Source organism: Panicum hallii, chromosome 5 (assembly GCF_002211085.1).
Source record: "Panicum hallii strain FIL2 chromosome 5, PHallii_v3.1, whole genome shotgun sequence".
NCBI classification, from domain to species: Eukaryota; Viridiplantae; Streptophyta; class Magnoliopsida; order Poales; family Poaceae; genus Panicum; species Panicum hallii.
In genome coordinates, this window is record NC_038046.1 from 6,219,077 (window position 1) to 6,247,011 (window position 27,935).

The 27,935-nt window shown below is 47.2% G+C and overlaps 6 protein-coding genes across 11 annotated transcripts; 4 read left to right on the forward strand and 2 right to left on the reverse strand.

Annotated features, from left to right (window-relative positions):
* Positions 1 to 4,246: 4,246 nt before the first annotated feature.
* Positions 4,247 to 8,126, forward strand: LOC112893640 (protein IQ-DOMAIN 1-like). 6 transcript variants are annotated; one of them, XM_025961072.1, is made up of 6 exons: positions 4,247 to 4,455; positions 5,544 to 5,665; positions 5,759 to 6,139; positions 6,560 to 6,781; positions 6,949 to 7,068; positions 7,197 to 8,126. In XM_025961072.1, exons 2-6 carry the CDS (start codon positions 5,588 to 5,590, stop codon positions 7,890 to 7,892), a joined length of 1,497 nt encoding a protein of 498 aa, XP_025816857.1. In that variant the 5' UTR covers positions 4,247 to 4,455; positions 5,544 to 5,587; the 3' UTR covers positions 7,893 to 8,126. The 6 variants fall into 6 exon arrangements, with proteins under 6 accessions (XP_025816857.1, XP_025816858.1, XP_025816856.1 ...); XM_025961073.1 differs by having other exon boundaries at positions 4,247 to 4,452; positions 5,542 to 5,665; XM_025961071.1 differs by having other exon boundaries at positions 4,247 to 4,431.
* A 584-nt stretch (positions 8,127 to 8,710) lies between these two features.
* Positions 8,711 to 14,938, forward strand: LOC112895798 (coatomer subunit delta-3-like). Its single transcript, XM_025963788.1, has 12 exons — positions 8,711 to 8,844; positions 9,844 to 9,901; positions 10,090 to 10,129; positions 10,526 to 10,749; positions 11,088 to 11,330; positions 11,908 to 12,040; positions 12,337 to 12,650; positions 12,943 to 13,129; positions 13,200 to 13,353; positions 13,819 to 13,881; positions 13,970 to 14,066; positions 14,611 to 14,938. The coding sequence occupies exons 2-12, from the start codon at positions 9,899 to 9,901 to the stop codon at positions 14,698 to 14,700; spliced, it is 1,548 nt and encodes a 515-aa protein (XP_025819573.1). The 5' UTR covers positions 8,711 to 8,844; positions 9,844 to 9,898; the 3' UTR covers positions 14,701 to 14,938.
* A 433-nt stretch (positions 14,939 to 15,371) lies between these two features.
* On the forward strand, positions 15,372 to 16,566 carry LOC112895799 (ATP-dependent Clp protease adapter protein ClpS-like). Its single transcript, XM_025963789.1, has 3 exons — positions 15,372 to 15,856; positions 15,999 to 16,108; positions 16,242 to 16,566. Exons 1-3 carry the CDS (start codon positions 15,523 to 15,525, stop codon positions 16,323 to 16,325), a joined length of 528 nt encoding a protein of 175 aa, XP_025819574.1. The 5' UTR covers positions 15,372 to 15,522; the 3' UTR covers positions 16,326 to 16,566.
* A 357-nt stretch (positions 16,567 to 16,923) lies between these two features.
* On the forward strand, positions 16,924 to 21,529 carry LOC112893079 (serine carboxypeptidase-like 27). The gene is made up of 9 exons (XM_025960240.1): positions 16,924 to 18,470; positions 18,583 to 18,678; positions 18,784 to 18,876; positions 18,976 to 19,061; positions 19,151 to 19,411; positions 20,218 to 20,345; positions 20,421 to 20,516; positions 20,941 to 21,046; positions 21,142 to 21,529. Exons 1-9 carry the CDS (start codon positions 18,110 to 18,112, stop codon positions 21,283 to 21,285), a joined length of 1,371 nt encoding a protein of 456 aa, XP_025816025.1. The 5' UTR covers positions 16,924 to 18,109; the 3' UTR covers positions 21,286 to 21,529.
* Positions 21,530 to 22,028: 499 nt separating this feature from the next.
* Positions 22,029 to 24,124, reverse strand: LOC112893081 (uncharacterized protein At4g08330, chloroplastic-like). The gene is made up of 2 exons (XM_025960242.1): positions 23,371 to 24,124; positions 22,029 to 22,871 (listed from the first exon to the last, which is right to left on the reverse strand). Exons 1-2 carry the CDS (start codon positions 23,424 to 23,426, stop codon positions 22,430 to 22,432), a joined length of 498 nt encoding a protein of 165 aa, XP_025816027.1. The 5' UTR covers positions 23,427 to 24,124; the 3' UTR covers positions 22,029 to 22,429.
* A 404-nt stretch (positions 24,125 to 24,528) lies between these two features.
* On the reverse strand, positions 24,529 to 27,234 carry LOC112893080. Its single transcript, XM_025960241.1, has 3 exons — positions 26,790 to 27,234; positions 26,342 to 26,687; positions 24,529 to 24,903 (listed from the first exon to the last, which is right to left on the reverse strand). The coding sequence occupies exons 1-3, from the start codon at positions 27,119 to 27,121 to the stop codon at positions 24,838 to 24,840; spliced, it is 744 nt and encodes a 247-aa protein (XP_025816026.1). The 5' UTR covers positions 27,122 to 27,234; the 3' UTR covers positions 24,529 to 24,837.
* Between the last annotated feature and the right edge of the window lie 701 nt (positions 27,235 to 27,935).

Here is a 27,935-nt window from a genome sequence, read left to right on the forward strand (position 1 = left end):
TGTTTACATGAGGTAGTGCTAAAGTTTAGCACTTTCACTGTTAGCACTTGGATCTAAAGTAGATTTTATCCTTCTAATTCGTATCGAAACATAAGATAATTTGACTGGGATAAATTTTAGTCCTTATAATCCAAGCAGACCTAATGCTACCCAGCGGTCAACTTCCACCAAAAGCAAACACCCAATTATTCTCTTCCCCATCATAGATGATTCACCAGAGCAGCAATGACCGTCTGTTCTTTGGGCAGAATGATCGACGATTCGACGAGCCAGGATCACCGCCGCTCCTTTCGGGGCTTTGGTTGGAGCAATCACTAGGGGACAAGTCTATCACTGCTAGGCTGCTAGCCGAGCACTGCAGCAACAGTGCTATGAGCTGAACAGTCTACAGCACGTAGCTCCCCCACAGGCCTCGGCCCCGCACCCAACGACCTCAGGAGGAGCTCAGGAGGCAGGAGCGGAAGCCCATGGGACGCCCTGCTCCGCCCCGACACCTGCAACGTCCTGTCAGATGGCTGCACCTGATCGATCCAAGTGGATGGAGGCGCCCCGTCAGCGAACAGTTCGTAGTGGCGCGCCGTTGGTGGTGGCGGTACGTGGTCTCACATGAAATCCATGGCCCTACGCTCCCTACCCTATCCAGTGAGTCAGTGACCAGTGCGGCTCTGCTACTACACCCACGGGATCACTGATCAGTGGACGGACGGGCTCCTTTTTCTGGAGAGGTGGTTGTTGGGCGCACATGCTTGGCGATCTTGGGCTGTTGATCTGAATTGTTCATAGTACCATGAAACGGTTTGATTATTATAGCTGGAAAACTGCGATTTTTCTATAGGGACGATACATCTGGACTCTTCCGGATGAACAGATCCTAACTTGAAATTAATCTGAAAAACAGAAACAAAGAAAGTTCCTAATGAGTTCTCGAGATAATGGACGTGATCTCACGTTGAACAAGCTGGACCACCTACTAGTCACCATTTTAATCTTAACGCATGTCATCTGAGGGTTTCAGCCAAGATGTCACGAGAATAATTTAGAGAGATGTTCTGAAGACGTAACAAGCTCATAATGCAGTTCAATATATTTATTTCTAGCTTCAAATCCCCGTCTCCTGTAGCTGTCGTCACCGTGCATCGGTTTGAATAAGAAGACGTCAAAAGGAAATTTTGTTAGCGCACGAAAAAAAAAGAATTATGAAACAATTGGGGTCGAAGAAATCAGAGTTCCTCCTGTGGGCTGGCCAGTGAAGCTAACAACAGATGGGACTGGAGCACAATGTCCCCTTTGCCACTCCACCGGGGACACATGCCGAGAATTCTGCCATCCAACGTGATCCCTAGCCACATGCAAGGGCACGTACAAACTTTCTCATCTTGCTCCCACAAGTAAGGATGGGAAATGGATAGTGGATATTCGAATTATCCGATATTCGTATCCGTGGATATCCGTATTCGTATTCGTTTCTAATATGGAAGGTAAAATGGATGTATTCGTATCCGATTTGCAGATCTGGATTCGGATCCGGATATCCGAATTTCAGACGGATACAGATGTGAAAGCGGATACGCAGCCTCCCGCCGTGCTCGCGCACTCGCGCCGGCGTCGCTGCGCTATTCAGGGTTTCCCGCGCTGCATTCCCGCCCGGCCGTCGTGCGCGCGCGAAAATCTGACCTTGCGCACCATCACTAGCCCATCCATCCGGCCGTTCCCATTCAACCATTCTATTCTCCGGTTCCAAAATTCCCCAGCCCTTGCAGCTCGCACCCTACCTGCTCGGCGTCGGCGACGCCTCAGCGCGCCTTTGCAGCTGTTGCTGGCACCTCTGCTCCGTGCTGGCGTGCTCCCAAGTTCCTCTCCCGGTGGCCACAATGGTGGGCCGCGGCTCCACTCCCACAGCAACCCTCCCCCTTCCTGCTGTGACAGTCAAGAGCATAGCGCCAATTTGATTCGAGGTCGAGGCCAAGCCTGCTTGAAGGCCTATCGAGCATTGGTGGCCCCTCCTCCCGCTTCCCCTTCAGATCTGCTGCTCAACCAGCAAAGGTGACTTTCTGATTTTATTATTGCTTTTGGGTGATGACTACTTCTCGGCCTTGGGAGTTGGGACTAGCAAATAGCAATGTAGCATCATCTTGCAAATGAATGCTATCTGACGAACATAAAAAATATAGAGAGATATTTGGAGTAGGCAACAACTAGTCTAATTTTTATTTTCTCTTTTCTTTTGACACCGTTGTTTTGAAGAAATTTATTTCTTGAATTAGCTGCCACAGTATTGTTCGTTGATATATTTTTCTAGATTGAAATTAGCTACCAGCGGATGGTTCTTGTACCATTGATTGCATTCTGTAATAGACTTTCTCATCTAAATGATAGTAATAATATTTGATCCGATCTATCTCTCTATTGTCTAACTACAGATTCAAGCTCATCAATAACCATGGTTTAAAGAAGGGCGAGGTCATCGAGAAATAAGCAGGTGTGTGAATTCCAGTGGAGTTAAGCATGAGAAAGTGAATTTATGAGAGTTTGTAATTTTTTTCTTGCAGTCTACAAGTAATATCTAAATCCGATTCCATACATATCCGATCAGCTTCCATCCTTACCCACGAGTTACGTGACTCGCGTGCAAGACGAGTCACGGTAACAAATTGCTAGGTAGCCTCCGTTAGCTCCTGGCCACGTTGCAGACAATCATCTGATCACCTCCATACTACCGTGTCGCTTTACGATCCTGGTACGAAAAAACTCGATTTCTGAACAGCCGGCTAAAAGTAAAAATGCCGATGTGCATGCTGTATTTTAAAAAGACACTGAATCTGACCAATCATCAACACGGCCACACGGGAACCACTATCACTCGCTGATTGAGTAGCCGAAAGCTGCGCCCCGGTGAACGGCTCCCTAGCCTAGCAGATCGGCGCCGAAGCCGTGCACTGATCTGACGGCACACGGTCACGTGCTACTGCTACCCCGGAGGCCCGGACACCCCGGCGCCGCGTACGTGTCGCTCCAGAATCTCCCTCAACCACTGGCCGTCTGGCCGTCTGGCAGGGCAGGCCAGCCGCCCGCCCAAACGATCGCGCGCGCGTACGAATACGCAGTAACGTACCCGTGGACCGATCGGCGTTTGCTCCGGCGGCCTCCGCGGCGGCGACGGAACATGAAGGTTCGGCGACTCGGCGGGCGTACAACGGTGAAAAGGCGCCCGCGGCCGTGGGGTAAAGAGTAAAGGTTGCCGGGCGGCCGCCACCCAATCTGTCATTCCGCACGTGCGAGCGCACCGGGAACCGAGGGCGGAGGGCAAGAGGCGACGGCCGCTCGAGTTGGCAAGATCCGGCATCCGGGTCACCGCGCCGAGGCTGGCGGGCGGAGTAAACAACTCACGCAAGCAACGGATCTCATCTCATCTCATCCTCAGTCCTCACTGACACCAACGCTATTCTAATCATATGATGTGCCATCGCCGCCCGTTCCATCGGCTTTGTCCTCTACTCCTCGTCTCCTCCCGCTCGGCTCTCGAAAGTAAAGGATGGCAGGCAGGCAAAAAACTGCGAAACGTACAAAGGCCAGCCAGCCAGCAGCGTTTTACAGGTACTGCATGTCTGCATCAACTGATAAAGCTGTAAAAAACGGCCGAGCGAAGCCTTTTCAGGCTTTTCCAATCCGGGGACGTTTTGTGACCGAGTTGTAAATGCCCTCATTCAACACGGCATTTAACCGGAGCAAGTTGGAACGGTGCCGGTGGGCCCCTTTGACCGATGAAAATACGTAGCCGTGCATTACAGGTGGGTCTTGCTCGCAGTTACTAAGTACTTGTGGGCGCCTGGGGGGTACTTCCGTACCGTGGTTGCCCGCTACACGGTGCCGGAGCAACCCCCGCCTGCGTCCATGACGCGTGGGCCACGAGCCGGCGGCCGGCCAGCTGCCGCCGCGCAGCTGGGTTGAATCCGACCAGCCGGAGCCACAGCGCACAGCCAGGCGGCCATCGGCTGAGCCAACGTCTTCTGGTCGTACTACCACTCTACCAGTCGTCGCAACCGGCTAACGTCTTCTGCCGCGACCGGTCCGCGGCCACGCGGGGCCCACCTGTCATGCTCCCCTCCCCGGGGCCCGCCACGCTGCCAATAAGAGGCAGCAGGGACAGCGCCATTCGGCTGGCACCGGGAGCGTGAGCGTGACCATCACGAGCGGGCGGGGAGCCGGGGGAGAGGAGATCGAGAGCGGCCCGTCGCGCCCCCCCCGCCCCCCCCCCCCCCCCACTCCGGTTGCCGGCCTCCCCCGCCGCCGTGGTACGCGGCTGCGGGCGGGGCCACGCGCCCGGGCGGGGTAAACAGCGCGGGACGGGGTCGCCGTCGGGGCGGTGGGGTGGGCGAATCGATCCTGCGTGCGGGGTTGGGCTGGCAGATAAAAGGGGGCGCCTTTGGACTGGTGAGGAAAGTGAGAAAAAAAAAGGTTGGGCTGCTTGCCCTTCCTTGCCTTTTGGTATTTTCTTTCCGTCTCCGGTTTATTTTTCCTTCGTCCTTGGATGGATGCGCTGGTCGCGGGTTTGATCTGACCAAGACGTAGAGGCGGTGGTAGAGGTCCGTGCGGTGGGGGGTGGCTTGCGAGGGAGACCAGAGTTAGGTCCATGGCGCCTTCAGTTGGGTGAGGAAGGTGAGGAGCTCAGGGCTTTCGGTGGCTTGTTGCTTGCTTTCGAGGTGAAAGCTTGCCTTTCCCGCGGTAAAAATCGGATCTTTTGGGGTTTTGCGCGCCGCTGTTTGATTCTTCTTGGCTGGCTTCGCCTGCGGCTTTGTTTTGGGGTTTTGCTTGCTTGGTTTCTTCGCGATTGTGGAAGAGGGGTAGCGGCGGGTGCCTCAGGTACAGCTGCGAGGGTTTCTCTGGGTCTGGGGCAACATCCACTCTTATCGTTTGTGATTCGACCTTCTGATGAGTTTTTGCGCCTGCTAAACGATCGATGGAGTTCGAGAGTCGAAGGGTAGGAAGCGCCACACGAAGCTTGTTTTGTGTGCAAAACAGGCGCCTTTCTTTTGTAAGGAAGTTGCCATTTATGGCGAAGAATTGTGCGTTGGCGAATGTTTTGTGTTCATTCTCTGTTTGTAAACCTGTGGGCTCAATACCGTCTGTTTTTCTCCTTGATTCAGTTAAGTCTGTGGTGTGTTGGTGTCGGGATCCCGTTGTTATCCTGCTAGTTCGTGGTGAATACTGGATTCTCTTTTTCTCTTTGTCTGTTCGACATCTGAGCAGCTTCAAGCTGATTTTGTCGTTGATTTGTGGTTGAACCTCTCTTATTTAGCATATCTTTTGGTATTATGAGTTTTTGTTGAATTTTACTCCTGATGCATGAATTATGGTACAGCGAGTAGAAGAACACTTAATAGAACTGCTGCTCTTTAGTATTTTACTACTGATCTAGCCGTGTGCTCGATCATGTTTTTGTTTTATTCCAAAGATTAGATTCCGCTGGCCAAGTATTCTAGTTTCCGCCTTATTTTTTAGTAGAGTCAATCTTACTGAACATTTGATATGTTCTGTACTTGCAGGCTTGCAGCCGAGACATTGAAGACACAGTAATAGAACGCAAAGAATGGGTAAGAAGGGAAAGTGGTTTAGTGCTGTGAAGAAAGTCTTCGGCTCCTCCGCTCCAGATGGAAAGGAAGCAAAGGTATGTCAAAATTCCCTAATTCACAGGAAAAATGATCCACTTGTCATCAAAGTCTTATCATTTCGATCTGTATGATCTTTGGCTACTACGAAGGCTGAGAAGGCGGACAAGTCAAAATCCAGGAGGAGATGGCCATTTAGAAAGTCGAGGCACTCTGATCCTTCTACCTCAACGGTGTCCGGGACTGCTCCAGTAGCTCCGTTGCCGCCGCCACCACCAATACAACTTACTCAGCCACACTCTCAGGAGATTAAAGATGTCAAGCCAGTTGAAACAGACAGTGAGCAGAACAAGCATGCATACTCTGTTGCCCTTGCATCCGCTGTTGCTGCTGAAGCTGCTGCAGTTGCTGCCCAGGCCGCTGCTGAGGTTGTCCGCCTCACAGCAGTTACCACGGCAGCACCAAAAATGCCTGTTACTTCAAGGGAAGAACTTGCTGCCATCAAGATTCAGACTGCCTTCAGGGGTTATCTGGTAATTCATCTGCACTTGTAGGTCATTTACTACTTGCTTCTGTTATCTTGTCAATGTTGTTGGACTAGCCATATAATAAGAAAATAAGATCTTGTGGCTGCTGTGGGTCACTGTCTTGAACTTATCGGCACATGAGACCATGCACGTGAGCTAACCGTTGGGTTCATATTTTGTATGACATCTGATTTGGTTGGTAAAGTGTTGCTGTCTAATTCATCATTGTGTCTTATGCGGACATCTAATTCATCATTGTGTATCTGTACGATTTGTTCTTTTTTTAATACAGCAAAGATTTTGCTTGTGGGTCATTTTCAAAGTTATATTTGTTTGATGTTTCCAATTTTATGGTACTTGAGAGATGTTAATACCAATGTAACAGCTGAAAAAAAGTTACTAAATTTGGTAAATATCCTTTTTTAGGCAAGGAGAGCATTGCGGGCACTAAGAGGGCTAGTTAGATTGAAGTCACTTGTCGATGGAAATGCCGTCAAGCGCCAAACTGCTCACACTTTGCATTGCACACAAACGATGACAAGAGTTCAAACTCAAATCTACTCTAGAAGGGTGAAGTTGGAGGAGGAAAAACAGGCTCTTCAAAGGCAGCTCCAATTGAAACATCAAAGGGAACTTGAGAAAATGAAGGTGAGCACACTATTCTGATGCCACAAACTTTTGGGAGGGAGTTAACGTTATACCGTAGTAATCAGAAGTAGATCTTTTCTTTGGATAGAGGATGGTAATCAAAATTTTGCAATCATAGAACAGTAGTCCTGATATAACAGAGCTGTGACACCTAACTTTCGTATCAGATTGATGAAGACTGGGATCACAGCCATCAATCCAAAGAACAAATTGAGGCCAGCCTAGTTATGAAACAAGAAGCTGCACTAAGACGAGAAAGAGCACTCGCATATGCATTTTCTCACCAGGCAAGTTGCCTCTTTCCTATATTATTTAACTTGTTGTACTAGTTCTTAATATTTGTAGCTGCATTGGCCTGTTCAATACATGTAGTTCTGTATCTCACTCTTTCGCCATTCTGTTTCTTCCCATGCAGTGGAGAAATTCGGGTCGAACAATAACCCCAACTTTCACGGAACCTGGGAATCCTAATTGGGGCTGGAGCTGGATGGAACGCTGGATGACAGCAAGACCTTGGGAGAGCCGATTGGCAGCATCAGACAAGGATCCTAAAGAGCGTTCTCTGACAAAGAATTCCAGCACCAGTTCTGTTCGAATGTCTGTACCCCGTGCCATCTCAATCCAGAGGCCAGCAACACCAAACAAGTCGAGCCGTCCACCAAGCCGGCAATCACCTTCAACACCTCCATCGAAGGCACCATCTACCTCAGGAAAGACCAGGCCTGCAAGTCCAAGGAGCAGCTGGCTGTACAGGGAAGATGACCTGAGGAGCATCACGAGCATACGCTCTGAACGCCCAAGGAGGCAGAGCATAGGCGGAGGCTCAGTCCGGGATGATGCAAGCCTGACTAGCACACCACCTCTCCCCAGTTATATGCAGTCGACAGAGTCTGCGAGGGCAAAGTCTCGATACCGCAGCTTATTGACTGAGAAGCTTGAGGTTTCAGAGAGGGCACCTCTGGCCCATTCGGTTGTTAAGAAGCGCCTCTCCTTCCCGATCATCGACAAACCGAGCGGTCTACCGGTCGATAAGCCAAAGGAAAGAGTGAGGCGCCATTCAGACCCTCCGAAGGTCGATCCTGCAACGCTGAAGGATGCCCCAGTTGCCTGATCATGCCCTTGTGATTGTTAGGTTTCGTGCTGTTTTAACTCCATGATGTATTTTCTAAGTTAGATTGTTCTCTCTGTGTAATGTATGATCTGTCCGGGTTGATTTGACAATCGAGACAGTTCTAACTGTGTTTGCAGACATGGTTTTCTCCCTGTAGATTGATACTTACGTGTGATGCTAATAGTGTGTGCGATTGTCTTTCAATGTAGCGACAAAACGGTTTTCGATAGACTTTCTTAACGTGTGAAAATTGCAATATTTATCCATTCCAAAGAGCCATTGCCATTGCTATATCTGAATGTTCTTTGTGTAAGATATTATATGTGTGGTTTCGATGTACTAACTTGCGCGCGGGTGGCAATCCATGGGTTCCTGAACAGAAATCAATCTGATTTCTTCTGTATTAGCAGCAGCCACCAGATCGAAGCTAACAGCATCATGAGCAACGAGCGCTCTTCTGAAGTGGATTACATACAGCCATCTTCCCTGTTATGGATTTGGTATCCAAGCGATTCCCTGAATTTAATTCAAAGAAAGCAAGAACATCGTGGTGAGTCTAAAGATTCATCAGACCCAGATTTCACAAGGTTAGGAATTCCGTTCGCAAGTAACCAAACCTGAGCTACGAGCCTACAACGACGACGCATCGGAAGAACAGGGACGATTGAAAAAGAAAAGCCCAAGTCTAGTGTAAAGCCCATACTAAACTTGGGCCAACGCTATATTGGGCCGACATTACTCGTGCAGCTATAACGAATCATTTGATCATTTATTTATTTATGGCTTCCGAACGAAGCAACTTGAGCGCCAGCGCCAGCGCCAACGCCAACTGACGCGGTCCGGCGCGACCAGCTCGCCGCCCGCGGATAAATTCCCCACCCGCCAACTTCGCGGGCAAATCTCTCCGACGATCTCCGCCCCCGCGCCGAACGCGAACTCCGTCTAGATCCAGGTATGTTCGACCGCCAACCGCTCCTCTCCCCTTTCTTCTGTCGTCGTCCACCCCTGACCGGTGTGGGGTGGAGATCTAACCGGACTCGGGTTGATTCCTCCTTCTCTCGTTTAGGCTCGGCCTACTGCTTGGACGAATCGCTCGTTCCTTTTGTTTTGCGAAATTCTAATGTGTTTGATGGGACGAATGAGGCCATCCGGATTTGTGTGTTGCGTCGGAGTGCCAGTGCCTGTCTGTATCCCGTAATTTCCGTGGGTTGAGCTGAACCACAGTGGCCCCCACGTTTAACTCCGCCGATGATCCTGAAGCCCGTGCGCTGTTTGTTGTGTTATCGGTAGCTTCAGAATTTTGACCTGGACATTCCAAAATTTTGATATGTTGGTTTTGTGCTCAGAATTTAGCTTTAGTTTTGTAGGGGCTGTTGTATCTGACTTTTTTTTTATATATTGAAATGATATTGTATTTAGAGCCTAACCAACTAAAACCTTATTTGATTAGGGCATGATAAAACCAGCATAACATAATGGAAATCAGTTTTGCTATTGGTTAAGGTATGTTAAAACCTGGGAAACAAGAAGAAAAATCAGTTATGCTAAAACTCAAATTATTGGCTATATGAAAAAACTACCCCTACAATTTACAAATCCTCATTGTTGAGGTATATGACTATCAGTTATTCTCATGTTGTATTTTTCAAGGAACCATTCTCGTACTGTTGTAATTGAGATTTCTAAAAACTTCATTGGTCGTTCCCAGTCTTTCTTAAAAAAACATAGGCCCTGGAAAATATGTCAGCTTTCACTTATATGTTAATAATGGTTCACTCTTGTTGCATTTTACCAAGTTATGTGGTAGCTACGTGGAAATTGCATTAATTTTTATATGACTAAGTTCTCTGAGTAGTCTGAATGTTGTGTTTCTGCAGTTCTCATGAGTCTATCTGTTATATTGTTGAACATGGCTTTTTGTTGATAGAACTAATTACCCTCTTTTTTGCAGTTCAATTACTCGTTGATTCAGCTTTTATTATTCCTGGGTGACAAAACCATTGAAAATGGTATGATTGATTTGACGTTATATTGTTTTTTTCGTTATAACTAATTCACTTTGGTCCTGGTGCCTAGACATTCAGAGAGGGCATTGCACTGATAAATATGCATCATTCCTATAATCTTTGATGCATTTCGTGTTTTGGTATCCATAAGAATCTGATTGTTCAATCTTTTTCCTTTTTATGTATTACAGGTGGTCCTTGCAGCCTCTATAGTATCAAAATCTGGAAAAGGTAAGCGGCTTAGAATTGCCCGTTTATTAAATTTGAATAGTAATATATTATTGTTGATTCATAAATGCTATATCTTTGTTCCTCAGTACTTAACATTTTTTTGGTAACTTTTGTACCTGTAGCATATATCTTCTTCCTTGAACATTTAGCACTCTATTTACTTTTTAGCTATAGCATATTTGCGTGCGCGCGCATGTGTGTAGTCATGAGTCTATAGTTGTGTGAAAACAACACTTAATGGCCTTTCCCCAATAGGATTTATCCAGTAGATTTATGGGTTTCCTCTTATGCAGTTATTTTTTGTCAAGCTACCACCAACAATTTTTCTTTGTATTGTTTGCCCGACGAATTTTTTAATAGCAAATAATGTGTTGTCTCTGTTTTCTTCAACTGCAGCACTTGTTTCAAGACAATTTGTTGATATGTCTCGGAGCAGGGTCGAGGGACTGCTCGCAGCATTTCCAAAGTTGGTGGGAACTGGAAAGCAACACACCTATGTTGAGACTGAAAATGTCCGTTATGTTTATCAGCCTATTGAAGCCTTATATCTTCTAGTCATCACAAATAAGCAGAGTAACATTCTTGAAGACCTGGAGACACTGAGGCTGCTCTCTAAACTTGTATCCTGTCCCCAATTTGTGTTATATTCATACCATCAGCGGCTAGTTTACTGCTAAAAGATTTTGTAGTCAACACCAGAAAAAGGATTTATTTTTGCCATCTCTGTGTCATTTATTTTTGCTACACGGCTGGCATTATACCCATGTGTTGCTTTTGGAAAATAAAAGAGAAGATTATGCATGAACATACCCACCCTTTCGGTTTTGGAACAAAGGTCAAGGCATGAATCACTGTATTAGCACCAGTTGTCCTTGCTTATGACCTAACTATAAGCTTATAGCATTTGCATATTCAAAATGCTAATTCAATTCAGTGATTTCCTTGAACATATACAAAGGTACCTGAATACTCCCCCTCTTTGGACGAGGAAGGTGTCTGTAGAGCAGCATTTGACCTTGCTTCTGCTTTTGATGAAGCCATTTCCCTTGGAAACAAAGAAAATGTTACTGTTGCCCAAGTGAAACAGTATTGTGAGATGGAGAGCCATGAGGAGAAGCTGTACAAACTCGTCATGCAGAGCAAAATAAACGAAACTAAGGATCACATGAGGAAGAGAGTTACTGAGATTGAGAAAAGCAAGGTTTGCCCTATTCTATTTCCTAAAACATACACGCTTCTCTTAAATCTTGAACATCGAGGGATCTTTTTTCTTCTTGTAGACCTTTATACTGTTAAGTTGAAGTTTGGTAAACATTAGCATGAAAATTCTAAAAGATTTGAGTTCACACAAAATCTTTACTTATCTAAAAGCTAGTTAAAGAGCACGGTAGTCAGTAGTCACACAAAATAGCATGGGATTTAATTTAATAATAACTGTTTTCTACTAGATATATTCCAGTTCTGTAGCTGCTGATAAAGCACTGAAAGATAGGTAGTATTTCTCCCATCATTGTCGCATTCTTTTATCAAAAACATTGCCCTTTCTGTTGGTCTAAGTTTTCAATCCTGTAAGCATGGCAATAGCCATTATAACTTTCACCACTTTCATGCTTGCAATCCAGGTACTCTAGAAAAATTTAATATCCTCCAGCAGAAGTAAACATAGAAAACTACATGTGACTACCCGTGCTCTTTGACTGACTAGCAATGGTATGAAAACTTTTATATGCTAGATTGTGACTAGTATATAATATTGGAACTTGTTGGAATCTCTACAGATTGATAGAGGCAAGAATGAAAAAGCATTTGGCCCCCTGAGACCTCCAAACAGTTTTAGTGACATGAGCACTAAAGGCACTGGTCTAGGAGGAGATCCTATATTTGCTGACTTGTTCGCTCAAAAGCCCAAAGGTTAGTACCCAAGCAAACACATATGTAGAAATTCTGGTGCCGTTAATTTTTTTTATTGCCGGCATTAATGGTTATATAGTAGTTCTGATTTGCATTGTTGAGAATTGATGATAGTGGATTCTGAATTTTGTATCTTTTTTTTTAAAATGGTGTGAACTCTCAAATTCATCACAGAACTTTCAGGTGAATTCAAGCTCTCAGCTTTTAAGTGGATTTTGGAAAGGAACCCTCACTAATGAATGCATCTATTATGAGAAGCTATAATTTTATGTTGATCACTTATGATATTTGTACAGGGCTTCCTTCTGCTCCTGCTCCTGCTCCTGCCACTAGTAAAGTGGCTGGTGGTATGAAATTGGGCAAGGCAAAGAAGACAAATCAGTTCCTAGAATCTTTGAAAGCTGAAGGAGAACTCATTTCGGAGGACGCTCAACCAACTGGAATTCAGTCAGGACCGTCATCTATCCCACCAAGTGATCCTATCGCAGTTGCAATTGAAGAAAAGATCAATGTCACTGTTAAAAAAGATGGGGGGATTCATAATTTTGATATTCAAGGAACCCTTGCTCTCCAAGTTCTGAATGACACCGGCGGTTTTATCCAGTTGCAGGTCATTTTCTATACTTATTTTCTGGACCTTCTATTCGCTGAAGCTCTCTTTTTGTTTCTTCTTAATTGTACAATATAAAATGTTTGTTGCAGAAATTGTACTGTTTGTTCCATATGCCTTGAGATTCTTTCAAATTTATTTGAAATTTGTTGTGTATCCCTGCTATCATAAATATCATGTATATGATCACTATTACCTGCTTCCAAGGCCGTGTTTTGGTTAACAATATTTTTTTCTAATTAATAAAGTAGTTTTTAATTGGTGGATCATACTATATTTGCATGGTTTGCAGATTGAGAATCAAGATCTACCTGGACTTAGCTTCAAGACACACCCTTATATTAACAAAGAGCTGTTCAATAGTCAGAAATTTGTTGGGGCAAAAGATCCAAACAGGCCTTTCCCCAGTGGTCAAAATGAAACCCCTCTTGTGAAGTGGAGAATCCAGGAGTTGGATGAGTCATCTCTGCCGTTGTCAGGTATGTTTCAATTGTTTGCTGTAATTACTTGCAAATTTAGACTTGTATAACCTGTTTTTGCCACTTGCAGTCAATTGCTGGCCTTCAGTCTCTGGAAATGAAACATATGTAAACATTGAGTATGAAGCTTCTGAGATGTTTGATTTACATAACGTTGTCATTTCTATACCTCTGCCTGCACTCAGGGCGGCTCCAAGTGTTAGACAGATAGATGGAGAATGGAAGTATGTTTCAAAACCTTTACCTTCCTGTTTTAAATATTCTGGTAATGTGTATGTCTCAAGAATAACCTGTACAACCCAAATAATGCTAAGAGCTATAGGTTAAACGGCGCATCTGAAAGAAAACACATCCAACAAGTCTTTGGGTGCAAACATGGAGTTTAGGTTATATAAGAAAGGTGAAGCTGTTTGTTTTACAAGAAGTTGGAAGGCAGGTCATTACCTGTTTGTAATTTGGTATAAGTTATCTTTTTGCTGATTGAATACTGAGGTCCACAAAACTGTCTGTAGCCTCTGTTTACCATAATAATTCCTTCTAAAAGTGTTACAACTCAAAGTTTGCCTCTTTGAAACTGCTCTTTCTGGATTAAAATTTATCTCAGCACTCAGATGGTCTCTTTGTTTGCCTATTTAGCTGTTCTCTAGTTGCATATATTAACTTTTCTCTTTCTTTTTTTTTCTACGCAGGTATGACTCAAGAAACTCAGTGTTGGAATGGTCAATTATTCTTATTGACCAATCCAACCGCAGGTATATGATGCAATGCTATCTCACTATTTTTAGTTTCATGCAATGTCCGCAACGCTGTTGCTAATACTTCCTGTCCGTTCGTTTCCAGTGGTTCTATGGAATTTGCTGTTCCTGCATCTGACCCATCAACATTTTTTCCCATCTCGGTTGGTTTTTCTGCATCAAGCACCTTCAGTGATTTGAAGGTTGGTTACTTCTTGTTTCCATTGCATCTACTTGTTTACCTTCCTGATGATGTATGATATGGTTAGGAGCATAATGAGAGAGAAATTGGGGAGACAATCAGTTAGTTTAGAATTACATCTTGGAGTATAGAACATTACCCGTGGAGGCCTGTACCCACTCACTCAATACTCCATAAAATAGCACCTGAAACTCTTCCTTACCTTACACCAGATCCCCCCATTACTTTTGCCTTGTTTAATACTGCATAAGTGCATAACCTATACAACCTAAATAATTTCGTGGTCCTTGGCACCCAATATGGTCTGAGGAGGTTGAATTTATTGTTTAAGCACCAAATAAAGATCTCTTACCAATCCCCACTGCTTTGATGTCATGCTTTCTGCAATACAGTGTTCTGGTTGTTCACTGTCATTCTTTTTTCCCAACTGTAAACTTGATAAACTGTAAAGAGCATTTGTGGACTGTGTACTCTAATTCCTGAATTTTATGTTTCTTTCCCTACAATGTATAGTTCTCTTAGTTTTCTCCAAAATATCGTTTCAGGTTACTGCTGTTCTTCCGCTAAGGGAAGGTAGGCCTCCAAAATTTTCACAGAGGATTCGTTTGGTTACTGATAATTACATAGTCATTTGAGGCTGAGGGGTGGCTGCCTTCCAAACCTGAAGTCGATTTGTTTGATGTAATCGCGCGTAATTAAAGTGTATAGAAGCTAGAAATTTCTGCTGTAACCTTGGGCAGTCACTATGGATAAAAATTTGTTATACATAATGCATTTTTGTATCTACTTATTGCCAAATGTAGCACCGTGGTGGTATGCACTGGAACACACCTTTCTTTTCTTGAGAAAGTCACGACATTGCATTTGCCTTTACGCCTCTGATTTTAATCCCTTATGCCAAACAATTCGCACTTGATCGGGACTGCTGTGTTTGATTATGTATACATGTGGCTTCTGGAACTTCCATGACTCAGAAATTCACCCTGGCTTTCTTCGTCTCTGTCCGGAAGGAAAAATCATGGTCCGGTCTTTAACTCTTAACCAGCCAAGTGTGGTGCTTACTATGGTCGTGGCAAACGGGTGGCCACTCAGACATGAGCGCCTTGCCCTTGTTTTGTAGTATGAGTTTTTTGTACACTTGCAGTAATTGTACCACGGAGAGAGCAAGGCGTGAAGAATTGTAATTCCAGTTTCACTGATGCAATGCAATCCACAGGATCTAGAGTCTTCTCAAACGCTCCACCTGCCATTTTTTTTGGCATTATGTTTGCTTGAACCCTGAATAAATCTCGACATTGTCAAGCAAGAGCTTCTGCTTCTCCAAATCATCTCCCCTGAGCAACTACAGAGCAAGAAGCTTTCTGCCTAGGCTGCCTACATTGCCTCTCAACCTTATCGCTGCCTGTGTTCCCGAACACGAGGGCGTCGCCTGCTGGTTTGAAGTCTTCACGCTGGCAATGGCTATCAGCGGCCGAGCAGCCGCGTGCGCCGCGCTTGTCTTCCCGAGCACCGCGACCACCAGCACCCCGCTGCCCTCCACGGTCTCCGTGAACCCGAGAGCCCGGCATCGGACGATGGCGACTCCGGCGGGTGTTGCCGCGGTGCCGCACGCGAGCGGCGCTGGCGGCGCGGTGCTGGAGCGGCCGGCGTTTGACCAGTCCCAGCTCGACGCGCTCCCCGTTGCGGAGGAAGGAGGGGACCCCGGGAGGCTCAAGGTCGGGAGGCGCTCCGGGAGCGGCGACAGCTACAAGGTCTTGCTCGTCGACGACGCGCGCCACACCGAGCAGCACGGTAAGCACGCTGTACCCCCCGGGCCCGCCCTTGTCCTGAAACGAATCCGCCGCGCTGTTCTGGATTAATCCCAAGCAAGTCTTCTGAGCCCGAACTCACGTCTGCTCTCGACGCCGCCGTGCTCGCCTGTGTCTGTGTGCAGTGGAGAAGGCCTTGCCGCAGGTGGTGCCATCCATTACCGCCGAAGCCGCGCGGCAGCTCTTCCACGAGTCCCGCCTGAAAGGCGTCGCGGTTGTCATCGTCGCCGTCAAGGTATTTGCGAGTATCCACAGCGCAGGTTTCCCGGAGCTTCCGCCTCACAAGGATTCAGTATTGGTTAACGTTAACCTCGTTGCACCTGGTTATACGTGAAGGGATTCTTATTGCTACTTTGATGGTTGAACAGGAGCACGCCGAGTTCTACGCGCAGATGATGGTTCGTCAGGGACTCCGCTCTGCCATCGAGCCAGAATCGGACCTGGCGAGCTGAGCGCCCGTCGTCTGCTGTAGTAGCTTCCGTTGCTGTAGCCAGTAGTACTTGGAAGGAAGAAACAGTCGTACATCTGGAGTAGGGACGGAAGGAGTAGTTCGCTCTCTGTTTTTTGTCAGCCAGTTTCAGACATCCAAAGTTCTGCAGATTTTGTTACTTAATGTTGCAGCATTGAGGATGGTGTACCTTAAACAGACCGTTATTAGTTGCATCTATACACATTTTATGGGCTATTTGGTTATCCTCACTTCCGATGAACATTAACACGTGGTGTTGATTAATTTGTTAAAGGCTCATACAGCCATATATAGCTGTACTTAGCTCAATTTGCTAACAGATTAGTTCCCTGCTTCAAACAAAAAAAAGACAGAGTAACTCAGAAGGTGAACAGGTATGCTTAAACTAGCACACGAACGGTTTTAAAGGCTGTTTGGATGCCTGCCTAACACGCCACGCCACGCCACACATTTCGCGCCACAGGTGTGGCGGCCAAATCGGCCGCCGCACCTTAGGCGCAGTGTGGCGCCTAAGGCAGGCATCCAAACAGCCCTTTAAACTGAAATATCTAGCGTGGGGCTCGCTTAAAAGTTGAACAACCCATGCTTTTCTGACCGATGCAATGATGCGGAGTCCAGTCAGTGTCGCGACCGCTGCTCTGCTTCTCGACATCATCTCACTCTCCAACGCCTTGCTCTGTGGCTTGCATTACTGCTGCTCCGGCCTCCGGCTCCGGGCAATAGAGCCCCCGTCGCCTGAAGCCGCGAAGCGACCCTTCCTCTCCTCGTGTCGTGCTCCTCGTGGAGCTGGGGCACCACCTGCCTCGAGCGGTCGGACGAGACAAACAGCTCACGATCCCTCGCGTTGCTCAGCAGCCCGCGTGTTCGGTTTGGTTTCGATTAGTTTGCTCTCCCCCTTTTCCCAGCCTCCACGTTCACGCGTGCGCACGCGACGACATGGCGAGAGCAGATGCGATGCGATCCCCGGCCCTGCGAATTTTCAGCCGCCTCCCGCCCGGTTTCCCTCCAACCCCCACCCCCATGTGCCCCATTTCAGCAGCTCGGCTCGGCGCGGCTCTGCTCTCCCACGCGCCACCACCGGCACCGCCACAAGCACCACCGCGCCACTACTACGCCCTCCGACACCCCACTTGCCGCGCTGTAACACCTAGCAGCCTAGCACGCCGCGCTGGTGTGGACGCCGAGTTTTTTCTCCTAGAGGCGCGCGCGCGGCCAGGGCCGCGATACGGCGCGCGCTCTGATCCGGCGCTTTTGGCCCAGGGCGCGGCGCCTGAGCTGTACCCGTGCCAATCAATCATCGTGGCGGGTGAGGAAATCTCGGCACATTCGGCCTGTACTTTTCCCGCAACCACCGCCTTTCCCGGCACCGCGCGCTGGTCAGAGCAGAGCAGAGCCAGCGGATGAGGTCAGCTGCCTCCCTCCTCCTCCTCCCTTGACGATTAAGGGGACAACGCTCGGGCTCCCTGAGCTGTCCTCCGGTCAATGGGAGTGGCGGAGGGTGGCGTGCGGACCCAAAATCCCCACTCAAATCAAGGCAGCAACAGGGCAAACAATCCCCCTGTCCCTGGTCAGCAGCAGCAGCAGCTGTAGCTGGAGCGCCGTTGCGTTTGCGTAGTGGGCAAGTGCAGAGCACTGTGCTGGGTGCAGCCAGGCTCAGCTCAGCTCCGCTACTTCTCCAATCTCCAGTGCCTGAAGCTGATCTCTCCCGGGGGGGAGCTGCACTGCACTGGCAGCTTGCCTCTGCCCAGCCATTGGAGCTTGCCCCCAATGGCAATGGCTCGCGCGTTGGTGCTGCTGCTGGTGGTCTCAGCGGCAGCGGCGGCCGTGGCCACTGGCACCGCCGACCAGGAGAACGACCGGATCCGGGAGCTCCCGGGGCAGCCGCCCAACGTGGACTTCTCGCAGTACTCGGGCTACGTCACGGTGAACCCGGCGCGGGGGCGCGCGCTCTTCTACTGGCTCGTGGAGGCGGTGCCGGCGGCGGGGCCCATCGCGCCGCTCGTCCTCTGGCTCAACGGCGGGCCCGGGTGCTCGTCGGTCGGCTACGGCGCGTCCGAGGAGGTCGGCCCGTTCCGCATCAGGCCCGACGGCCAGACGCTCTACCTCAACCCCAATTCCTGGAACAAGGGTGGGTACATGTTCTTGAGCTCCGTTCGACTCTCAAGTCTCAATGTAGAGAGCAAGCAACGATGCAATGCTGGTGTTGGAAGTGGCTTATTTGTTTCGGGATGTGCTTGCAGCGGCCAATTTGCTCTTCTTGGAGTCGCCGGCCGGCGTTGGCTTCTCCTACTCGAATTCGTCGCTGGATCTGTACACCGCAGGAGACGCAAAGACAGGTAAAACTGAATCATGGCCATTCCTGCGCGAGCTGGGGCTGCTCACTTACCTTTGTTGATCAAGAATTCAGGTACCAACGTCTTGTACTTGCCTTTGTCTTGTAGCACTGGATTCCTATGCTTTTCTGGTGAATTGGTTGGAGAGATTTCCACAGTACAAGTACAGAGAGTTTTATATTGCTGGAGAAAGTTATGCAGGTAAAGTTTCAGTAAGAGAAGTTCTGAATTCTGTTTTGATTAGCTCCATTTAGGGTGAAAGAGTTCAATTGGGTGGCCTCTGATGTTTGCACTTTGCAGGACATTATGTTCCCCAATTAGCCCAGCTCATATATGAAAAGAACAAGGGCATTCAGAATCCCGCAATTAATTTTAAAGGATTTATGGTACACCTTTTGAGCCTTTTTTTTTTGCTTGTACTAGTTTTGGTTTATTTATGCTGGTTTCTGAAATTTGGTGGTTCCTGAAAATTAAGGTGGGGAATGCGGTTATTGATGACTACCATGACTACCTTGGCACGTTCGAGTTTTGGTGGACTCATGGTCTGATCTCTGACAAAACGTATCACAACTTGAAGGCAACATGCTTGCTTGAATCCTCACAGCACCCTTCGCCTGACTGTCTCAAGAACCTAAATCTAGCCAGTGCTGAAGAAGGCAATATTGATCCTTATAGTTTGAATACAAAGCCATGCAATGACACAGCCTCTCTCAAACTTGGCTTGGGTGGACGCTATGTAAGTGCTTTTCTGTTTCCTTTTCTGAGCTTCCATCAAGTAACCCTGTTGAAATATTGTTTCACAAATCTAGTTCCGGACTCCAATGTCTTAAATTGCTAAAATAAGTGATCCCATTTGCGTTTTCTTTTTTGTGGGCAGTGATCCCATTTGCTTATTAGGTACTATTTGCACTCAGCAGAAAGCAATGCAATATCAATCACCAGATGCTTACTGAAACTAACAGATGATCAAGCGTGGATGCAATTTACTTCAATATGATGTAGTAGCTCCATTTGAATATCAAATTATCGAGGAGACTGAATTAATTTACTGTCAATCCAATTGGTTCACTGTTAGTCTTGGGCTTTTTTTTTTGAAAGCTGTTAGTCTTGTGCTGTAGTAGTTCAGAAAAGCGTACAGAACAGTTATAGGTCCAACACAAAGGAAAACATTTTTTTTTGGCAACATCCACTGACAAATAAGTTACTTGGATGGAGTAAGCACATTCGCTAACTAGGAAATATGAAGTTTATGATTTCTGATTTAATTTTGGACAAGCTTGCATTTATGCACACAGTACAGTTACCAAACTCTGGCATCAACCTTTTTAAAAAATAGTCTGTGTCATCCGACACTTCACTTGGAAAACAAGGGTATTGGTCATTTTACGCTAGATATACATCTGTAGAATAAATGGATATATTTCTGCAAACTTCTATTGTGCATGAAAATGTGCCTTTTTTTTCCAATTCCCGTTTATTAACATTATTTCTATAGTTTGGCTCCTTTCTTTTCTATGTCTAGTGACTTATTTCCATCCACAGCCTTGGTTGTCCAGAGCTTATGACCCTTGCACCGAAAGATATGCAAGTATTTACTACAATCGGCCAGAAGTGCAGAAGGCATTACATGCAAATACAACCGGAATTCATTACCCTTGGCAAACATGCAGGTAGCTCACAAAATATCCCATGTAATTGGTATTCCTCTTCTGTACATGCTAACTCATTTACTCTCTCTATCACAGTGATATTGTCGGAACCTATTGGGCAGATTCCCCAAGATCCATGCTTCCAATCTACCAAGAACTGATAGCAGCTGGTATCAAGATATGGGTTTTCAGGTGAGTATAGTTTTAGCATCTTGTATCGTGTTGCATTACAGAGGAGGGATTTACTGAGTGTCCTCACATCTGGTACATGCTTTGGTCAGTTCAACATAAGTTCTATCAGTAAACATAGTTATTATATAGGTGCTTTCATGTTTTGTAATTGTACTTGTATTATCATCTACCATTTTATACTGGCATTGGGATACTGGTATAAATGGATGTTTTCTCCGGACATTTTAATTACTCATTAAAAGGGAGTCAGACGGATGAAAAGTCCTTGTTATCCAACTTTGTACCTGTCTCTCTTCAAGGAAAAACAACCTTTAAACCTTCCTTCGAAACTAAGTTCTCATAGCTGTAAAAAAATGCTTTGCGTAATCATGGATTGCATTGAACTATTGACTTAGCTATGTTTTTCCTTTTTAATCTTTTGCAGTGGGGATACAGATGCTGTAGTTCCTGTAACTGCAACAAGGTACTCGATAGACGCTCTCAAGCTTTCAACACTGGTAAATTGGTACCCTTGGTATGACCATGGGAAGGTCAGTAACAAGAGCATTTGACTTTATAAGCAAATTTTGTAGCAGAATAAATATTACAACTTAATATTGATTGTTAGTTTTATCTGATATTGCAGGTAGGAGGTTGGAGTCAAGTTTACAAAGGATTAACTCTCGTGACCGTAGCAGGTGCAGGCCATGAAGTCCCGTTGCACCGGCCTCGACAAGCTTTGATAATGTTCAGACACTTTTTGCAGAATAAACCAATGCCAACACAATAGCCATTTGAAGCAGAGTTACATTGTAAACTATCACAGTAAATTTTTTTCAATTTCTTTTTTTACTTGATTTAATTGTTTAACATATTATTCAATTATCTCGATTGAATGTATGTATGCCTTTTAGCTTATAGGGATACCTGAGATTTGTACTGCAGAAGCTTAAGAGCTCCTCTGTATATGATAATGATTTTTAGCAGTACCTCAGTCTTAGAATTTGCTTAAGAATATAATTGGCTTTCTGCTAGTTCTTTATCAATTTTTGTGTTTCTATATTCTTATGAAGAGCATCATCATTTGATCCAACTGAGGCACTACCTGTATGAACCTTCCTGGCCCTGAGCCCCTGATTGCATAAGCTTCTAGGGAGCATATCTGATGAAAACTAGCTAAGTGCTGGGAACTTGAAATTTTCAACAAAAATCATATTTGGAAGTTTTCAAAAATCTTGAGAAACTCACCATCCATAGATGAGGTTATGCCATACAAAAATTTCAAGTCCAAATCCCACTTGTGGAAATATGATGCTATACATATTTGTTTTCACGGGATAACCGTCCATGCTTCCAAGTCCTAATTTTCAGTGAGCTGGTGCATATCATAGTAACCTTGCTGGACAAATAAACTTAAATATTGTTTCGTGGGCAACAAATCTGATTCTACGATGCCACAGAAAATTCAAATACTCCTTAGTAAATTATATCACTATACTAATTCTTGCTCTTTTTTCCAGAAAGGAAAATAACTAGAAAGATAAATCATAAGCAGTTGATACATGCAAGTGAAGCAAGACTCCTCAAAATTGCAACCGTGGTGGATCACGAGTCATGACACAGTACAGATTCTATGGGATCAACTGACATACAGCAAACCTAATCATTTCCTAATACCAAGCAAAATTCAACAACCATGTCGCTGTACACTTCACAAATTTACAGAGGAAACGAAGAGCGCTACTGACAGCAAGATGTCTGAAAACAGCATGCAGTTTGTTACCCTCTGAAAAGTTCTCAGCTGTGACAAGCTCTTCCTTGGTGTATTTTCTCCTGCACTCACAAACTCACATCCCTGATAGCACAAAAATCGAATTCAACCAAGCTGGAAGAAAAGCACCCGGCAGCAAGCAACCCGACGCCATCTATCTTCATCATAGTGTGAAGGCAACAGCATCAGAATCGTCTGACGACGGCTGCAGCGCGCTGATCTTGATCACGTAACTCCTCTGGCTCGACGCGCTACTGCCGCTGCCGCTGCCACCGGAGCCCGAGCTCGCGCGCAGGTCGTCCGAGAAGGCGTCGCCGTCGCCGTCGCTGAGGCCGGAGTCCCTGTCTTCCTCGTCGTAGGCGTCGCCGATGCGGCCGCCGCACTTGCGGCAGAGCAGGCGCGAGCGCTTCCTGAGGAGGCCCCAGGCGCGCCTGGAGCGGAAGTAGGGCATGCAGGCGACCTCGTCGGTAAGCGTGAAGCGGCTCTCGTCGACGACGACGAAGGCGACCACGCCCTTCTTGATCTGCTTGCGGTACTTGGAGCCGATGCCCGCCGTGTCTCGCGCCGAGGAGCTCAGGTTCAGCGCGTAGCCGCAGTACCCGCAGCTGCCAGTGACATGCTGCCAGTCAGGAAAGGAAACCAAACATGTTGCAGGTGCAGAGAACGGGAATGCTGTGGCTTGACTCGAACACGTGTCGATTGTGCAAGGAATTAGGCAGTTGTATTACTCGTTTACTCTAATTAAAACCTTAGTCCTTAAGCGTTCGAGAAAACCCTTAGTCCTTAAGAAAAGAGTGAGGGCTTCCGCTTGCTCTTAGCAAGCCTGCAGAGCAGAGGCCAATATCGAGCGAAGGCAAATGATTGCAACCAATTCGCGATCAAACCGGACATAAGAATCGGATTATTCCACACAGTAAATCGCCAAACAGTACACAGCGAATCCGAAACAAAGCAAAGAGAAGGAATTGCAGTGAAGGCACAGTGAATCACAGTTTCAAGTGAGGATCGATCAAGAATGGATTCGAAGTTCTCTGACCCAGCGCGCACAAGATGAGAAGCGAGCGCGGCAGGAGAAACCGGGCGGGGATCGTGGAGGCATCGAACCTGTAGGTGACGTCCTTGATGGTGGAGGAGTAGCTGCTGTCGAGAGACCTCTCCATGGCGAGGCGAAGGCGACGGTGGCGCTCGCTTCGCTGGATGGTCCACTTTTCCCTCCTGCCGATCGGAGAGACAGAGGAGACGTGGGGGGAGGGAGAGCGGGGGCGACGAACGGCCGGGCTGGCTAAAAAGGCGGGGCGGTTGTTTGGTCGGGTCTCGCCAACGGACACGGGGGATCGGCCGTCTCCTGCCGCGCGCTTTTCCTCGGCGATTTGCTTTCGCGTGTGCCGCGGCTCATTGTATATTTGTATGCTCCACCTGGTGCTAATTAATCAATTATTTAATCAGGATCCTAGTCGATTAACTAGGCGGCGGCCAATCGGAACCGGCCAGCGCGCGCTGGGTTTAGCATGGGCGCTGGTGCTCCGCTCTGACCAGAGCGCCGTGTGCGGTGTGCTATTGCGGCGACGGCCGGGCCGGGCGGATATGGATGCCGAGGGCGGAGCGCGGGCGGTCCACCTGCATATCGAGCGCGCGCGCGTGCGCGTAGCGGAGGCGTGGGCGCGTGGCAACGTGACGTGAGTGCAGCGAAGAGAACCGAAGGGCACGACCGCACGACGCACGCTTATGCCCGGGGCGTGGCCGCGCGGCGCTATCCTCGTCGCGTCGTCTGCGCAACCGTGCGGCCGCGCACGCGAGACAACCGCCCCGGGGGCACGGGGGCGAGGCCGCCGCGAGAGTTGGGCGGCACGGCCGCGCCGGAGATCGTCGGGCTGACAGGCTCGAGGGGTCAAGGGCGGAGCGGCTGGAACTGTCGAAACCCACGGCCACGACGCGGCGGGCAGATCGGCACAGGCGCGACCGTGCGCCGCCAATTATTGGCGCAGGGGCGAGCTTATCGGCGTCGTCATGTGCGGAAGCGCGATGTGGTTGTGACTTGCTGTGGTTGGTGTGGCGAGAGGCTGAGGTGCCCGGTGAGGTTTGGCCAGCGTCTCCGTTTTGTCCCGTCAGCATCTGGCGCGTCGACGTTTCGCGATTTTCCTGCTCAAGTTCTCAGGCTTGAGCGTCGCTGCTGTTGCTCAAGATTGAGCATAGCATGGGAACCAGTCCTCGTTATGAGGAATGGTCAAGATACTCGACCCCTTCTTCCTAGTGGCAACATCATTGGGGGGTAGTAATCATTTCAAAGATGTCTCAGTTCCATACATCTATAAAGCGGAAGTGGGAGTTTTTGCCTTTCATTTCGGTGCTGACAGAAACAGAAGGCGCAGGTTCGGACAACGGGACAAGCACCTCAGCCGTGCATTTCGACATAACATTTGCATGTTGGCTGCTTATTACAGACTCGGAGAAGATCAGTGCGCTATCTTGTAAAGTAAACTGGGGGTTCATACAAACTCGGAGAAGATCAGCAGGCGGTCTTGTAAACTCGTATCTGCTGCTCAACAACGTCCACGCATATTGCAGAATGTCTCAGTCCTCGACCACGAAGATTATCCCATCATGTTTCTTTAAATGGTGAGTAGTGCGATCAACGACCTGCAAATGCACAAGTGCAGCTAGGTGAAGCAAATGCCACATTACGCACTGAACTTCAGATGTACAATGAAATGGGAAATTCCTCGTTCTGTCAATGAACACTAAGTGGCATGCAATGCAACGAGTTTATCCATAAAACAATGGAACAGTAAAGCCACAGAATTTCATTTCATCTCATAAGGATTTCACATCCTTGGCGAGTTGGCATATATTGGAAAACCAATAAGTAATGAGGATGTTTTAGTCCAAACGAAAATCCGAATTATACTGCAACTTGGGAGAAATAACAATTCAGAACCTTTGGTTGTGTTCCAACTTCAGCAGACAATAATTCAAACTAGGTTGTCGATCGTCATTCAGTTGCCGTCAGAATAGTTGGGACTCCGTCAGGTTTTCTGACTTGAGAAACACAAGAAATCTAGGAGTGGCACATTCTAGCTCGCATTAATTTACTTTGATAACGATCATTGTAACTATTAACACAGTATGAGCCAAGTGAAGTCTGTATTTAATTACGATACCAATACCTAAAATGCAGATAAGTGAAATATGAAAAGAACCAAGTATATTTACTGATAGATAGATAGCAGGCTATTTTTTTCTTCAATTGATTTATTATTCAGCCCGTCAAATCCAAGCTTACTTGCATACAGATACGAGACAAGAAAAAGTAATTTAAAACATATATGTGAAGGCTGAAAGAAAATAGAAATGAGAATATTGAATAAACAATCTACAGAAATGCAAAATCATCCTAATGCTTGCTGAACTGTCCAAAGAAATGTATGTTGCTTGAACAATATACGAAAGCACAAAATATCAAGAACTGCTAGATGAAATCTACAAAACAGAGACATTCATCTCACTTTTATCTATAGTACCGTATGAGCTACTTTTGAAGACACTTTGTTAGCACAGAGGATGGTGCATCCCAAGCAGTGTTACATTGTTACTGATGCCTAGGCTCGGTAAAATTCATGAGCATAGTACTGGCTCTGTTCAATTTTCGTAGGCATATTAGAATTTGGAAAAAAAAAAATCTTTAGAGGTATGCATTGACTATCAAGTTCTCTTATAATATGTCATCAATTGCTACAAAATCAATTTCGTATTACAATATATTTGAAATATGAGTCTATCGATAAGCTTTTATACATTAACCATGTATATAATTTGATTAATTGTTAGCCAACGATTACGAACTTTTCAAAATCCTAATACGTCTACTAAGGAGTGGATGACTGAGTACCGACACGTTCCTAGTTTTTTCTGGCCTAAACTCTATCACAGCTTCAAGTTATGTAACTTGTTCGCTACTGAGTATTGACACTAGAGAACTGCCAAAAATTTATAAAGAATAATGAGTAATGCACAATCCTTGTTCTCCCAGGATCAAAACGCAGCAACTGAACTACTAATTCAGTAACTTAGCACTCACGTTGGTGTTGCTCAGCTCCAGATTATAGAAATCCACTGCATCCGCCTTGAACAGAGGCCCGGCATGCCAAGTCCCCCTGTTCAGCTTGAGGAACTTGGGGCCGGAAACCCGGAAGACGCAGACCTCGGCTGGATCGGGAGGCAGATAGCAGTGACCTGCGGGAGACTGCAATGGTTTCCTCCCCTCCTGACCACTCTGGTCAGACGGCCCATCCACGATCGATGGCTTGGCCACTCCGAGGTACCAGTCCTGGCCACCGATGGAGCCCAGGCACTGGGTCACGCTGGCGTGGTGTGTGATGGTCGAGAACTTCAGCGGCCGGTCCTGCAATCGCATGATGTAGAACCTGCGACGGGAAGGGGCAAGGAAAAAAAAAAGCTCGAATCTCTGGTCAAGTCCGGACGACACGATTCGAAGTGGGTTTCGTGCGGAGATGCCGTGGGTTTACCTAGGGACGCCGCGGCTGAGGTCGAGCTGCGCATCGTGCGGGCTGAACTCGTCGCCGTCGGGGGAGGCGGCGATGACCTGTCCGAACGGCGCGAAGGACTCGGGCGTGGCCTCCACCGCCCGCAGCTTCACCACCCTCGCCGGCTCCTCCGCGTGCGCGCGTTCCATCTGCGCGGGCTGGGCGGCGCTGGCGCGCACGGCGGCGATGCGGGTGCTTAGCCTTGTAGCGTTGCGGGGGCGGGGTGGAGCCGGAGCAGAGGGAGAAGCGGCGGTGCGGCGGCAGCGGCAGACATGGAGGGGGATGCACCCGCGGCCCAGGCCCAGCGCCTGCATCACGGGTCCTTTTTGTGGCGGAAGCGGTGAGCTGCCCCGCCCCTGTGGCAGCCTACCGTGCCAGGGCCGGAGGTTCTCTGCTAGTTTCTGTGGCAACCGTGCACGGCGTGCTCGTGTTCGACATGGAACGGCTCTCTCCCACCCGTTTAGTCCTGTCCACTCATCTCTTGAACGCATCCCAAATTGCAATTTTGTGAACGTCTCGTGCGCCTGCGCCATGTGAAGAAGAACAGTGGTTTGACTGACCAGAATGGCCAAGAGCCTGATAGGATTTCAGGCCGATCAGTTTGATTCATTCATTTGCCAAGATTGTTTAAAAGTGTTGGTTCTATATCTACAACCGATCATTGATGTGCTGATTTCAACTTCTCAAAGTGGGTTCATTAAGAAGCGGTGTATACAAGATAATTTCCTGTATATCAGAAATCTTGCAAGAGCTTACCATCGAAAAAAAAAACACCAGCGCTAAAAATGGACATCTTCAAGGCATTTGATCTGATTTCCTGGGAATATTTGTTTCAGCTACAGGAAAAGAGGGGTTTTCCGTCAAGGTGGAGGGATTAGCTGGCTCTTATTTTCAGCTCCTCGACTTTCTCTGTGCTTCTCGATGGGGTTTCAGGGCCCACAATTGAACACAAGAGGGGCCTTCGTCAAGGCGATCCGCTGTCATCTTATCTTTTAATTTTGGCAATTGACACACTTCAAAATATTTTCAAGCTGGCAGCATATGAGGGCTGTCTTTCACCCATGCGTGGTCGACATGCCAAGCTTCATTTGTCACTTTATGCCGATGGTGCAGTTGTCTTTGTCAATC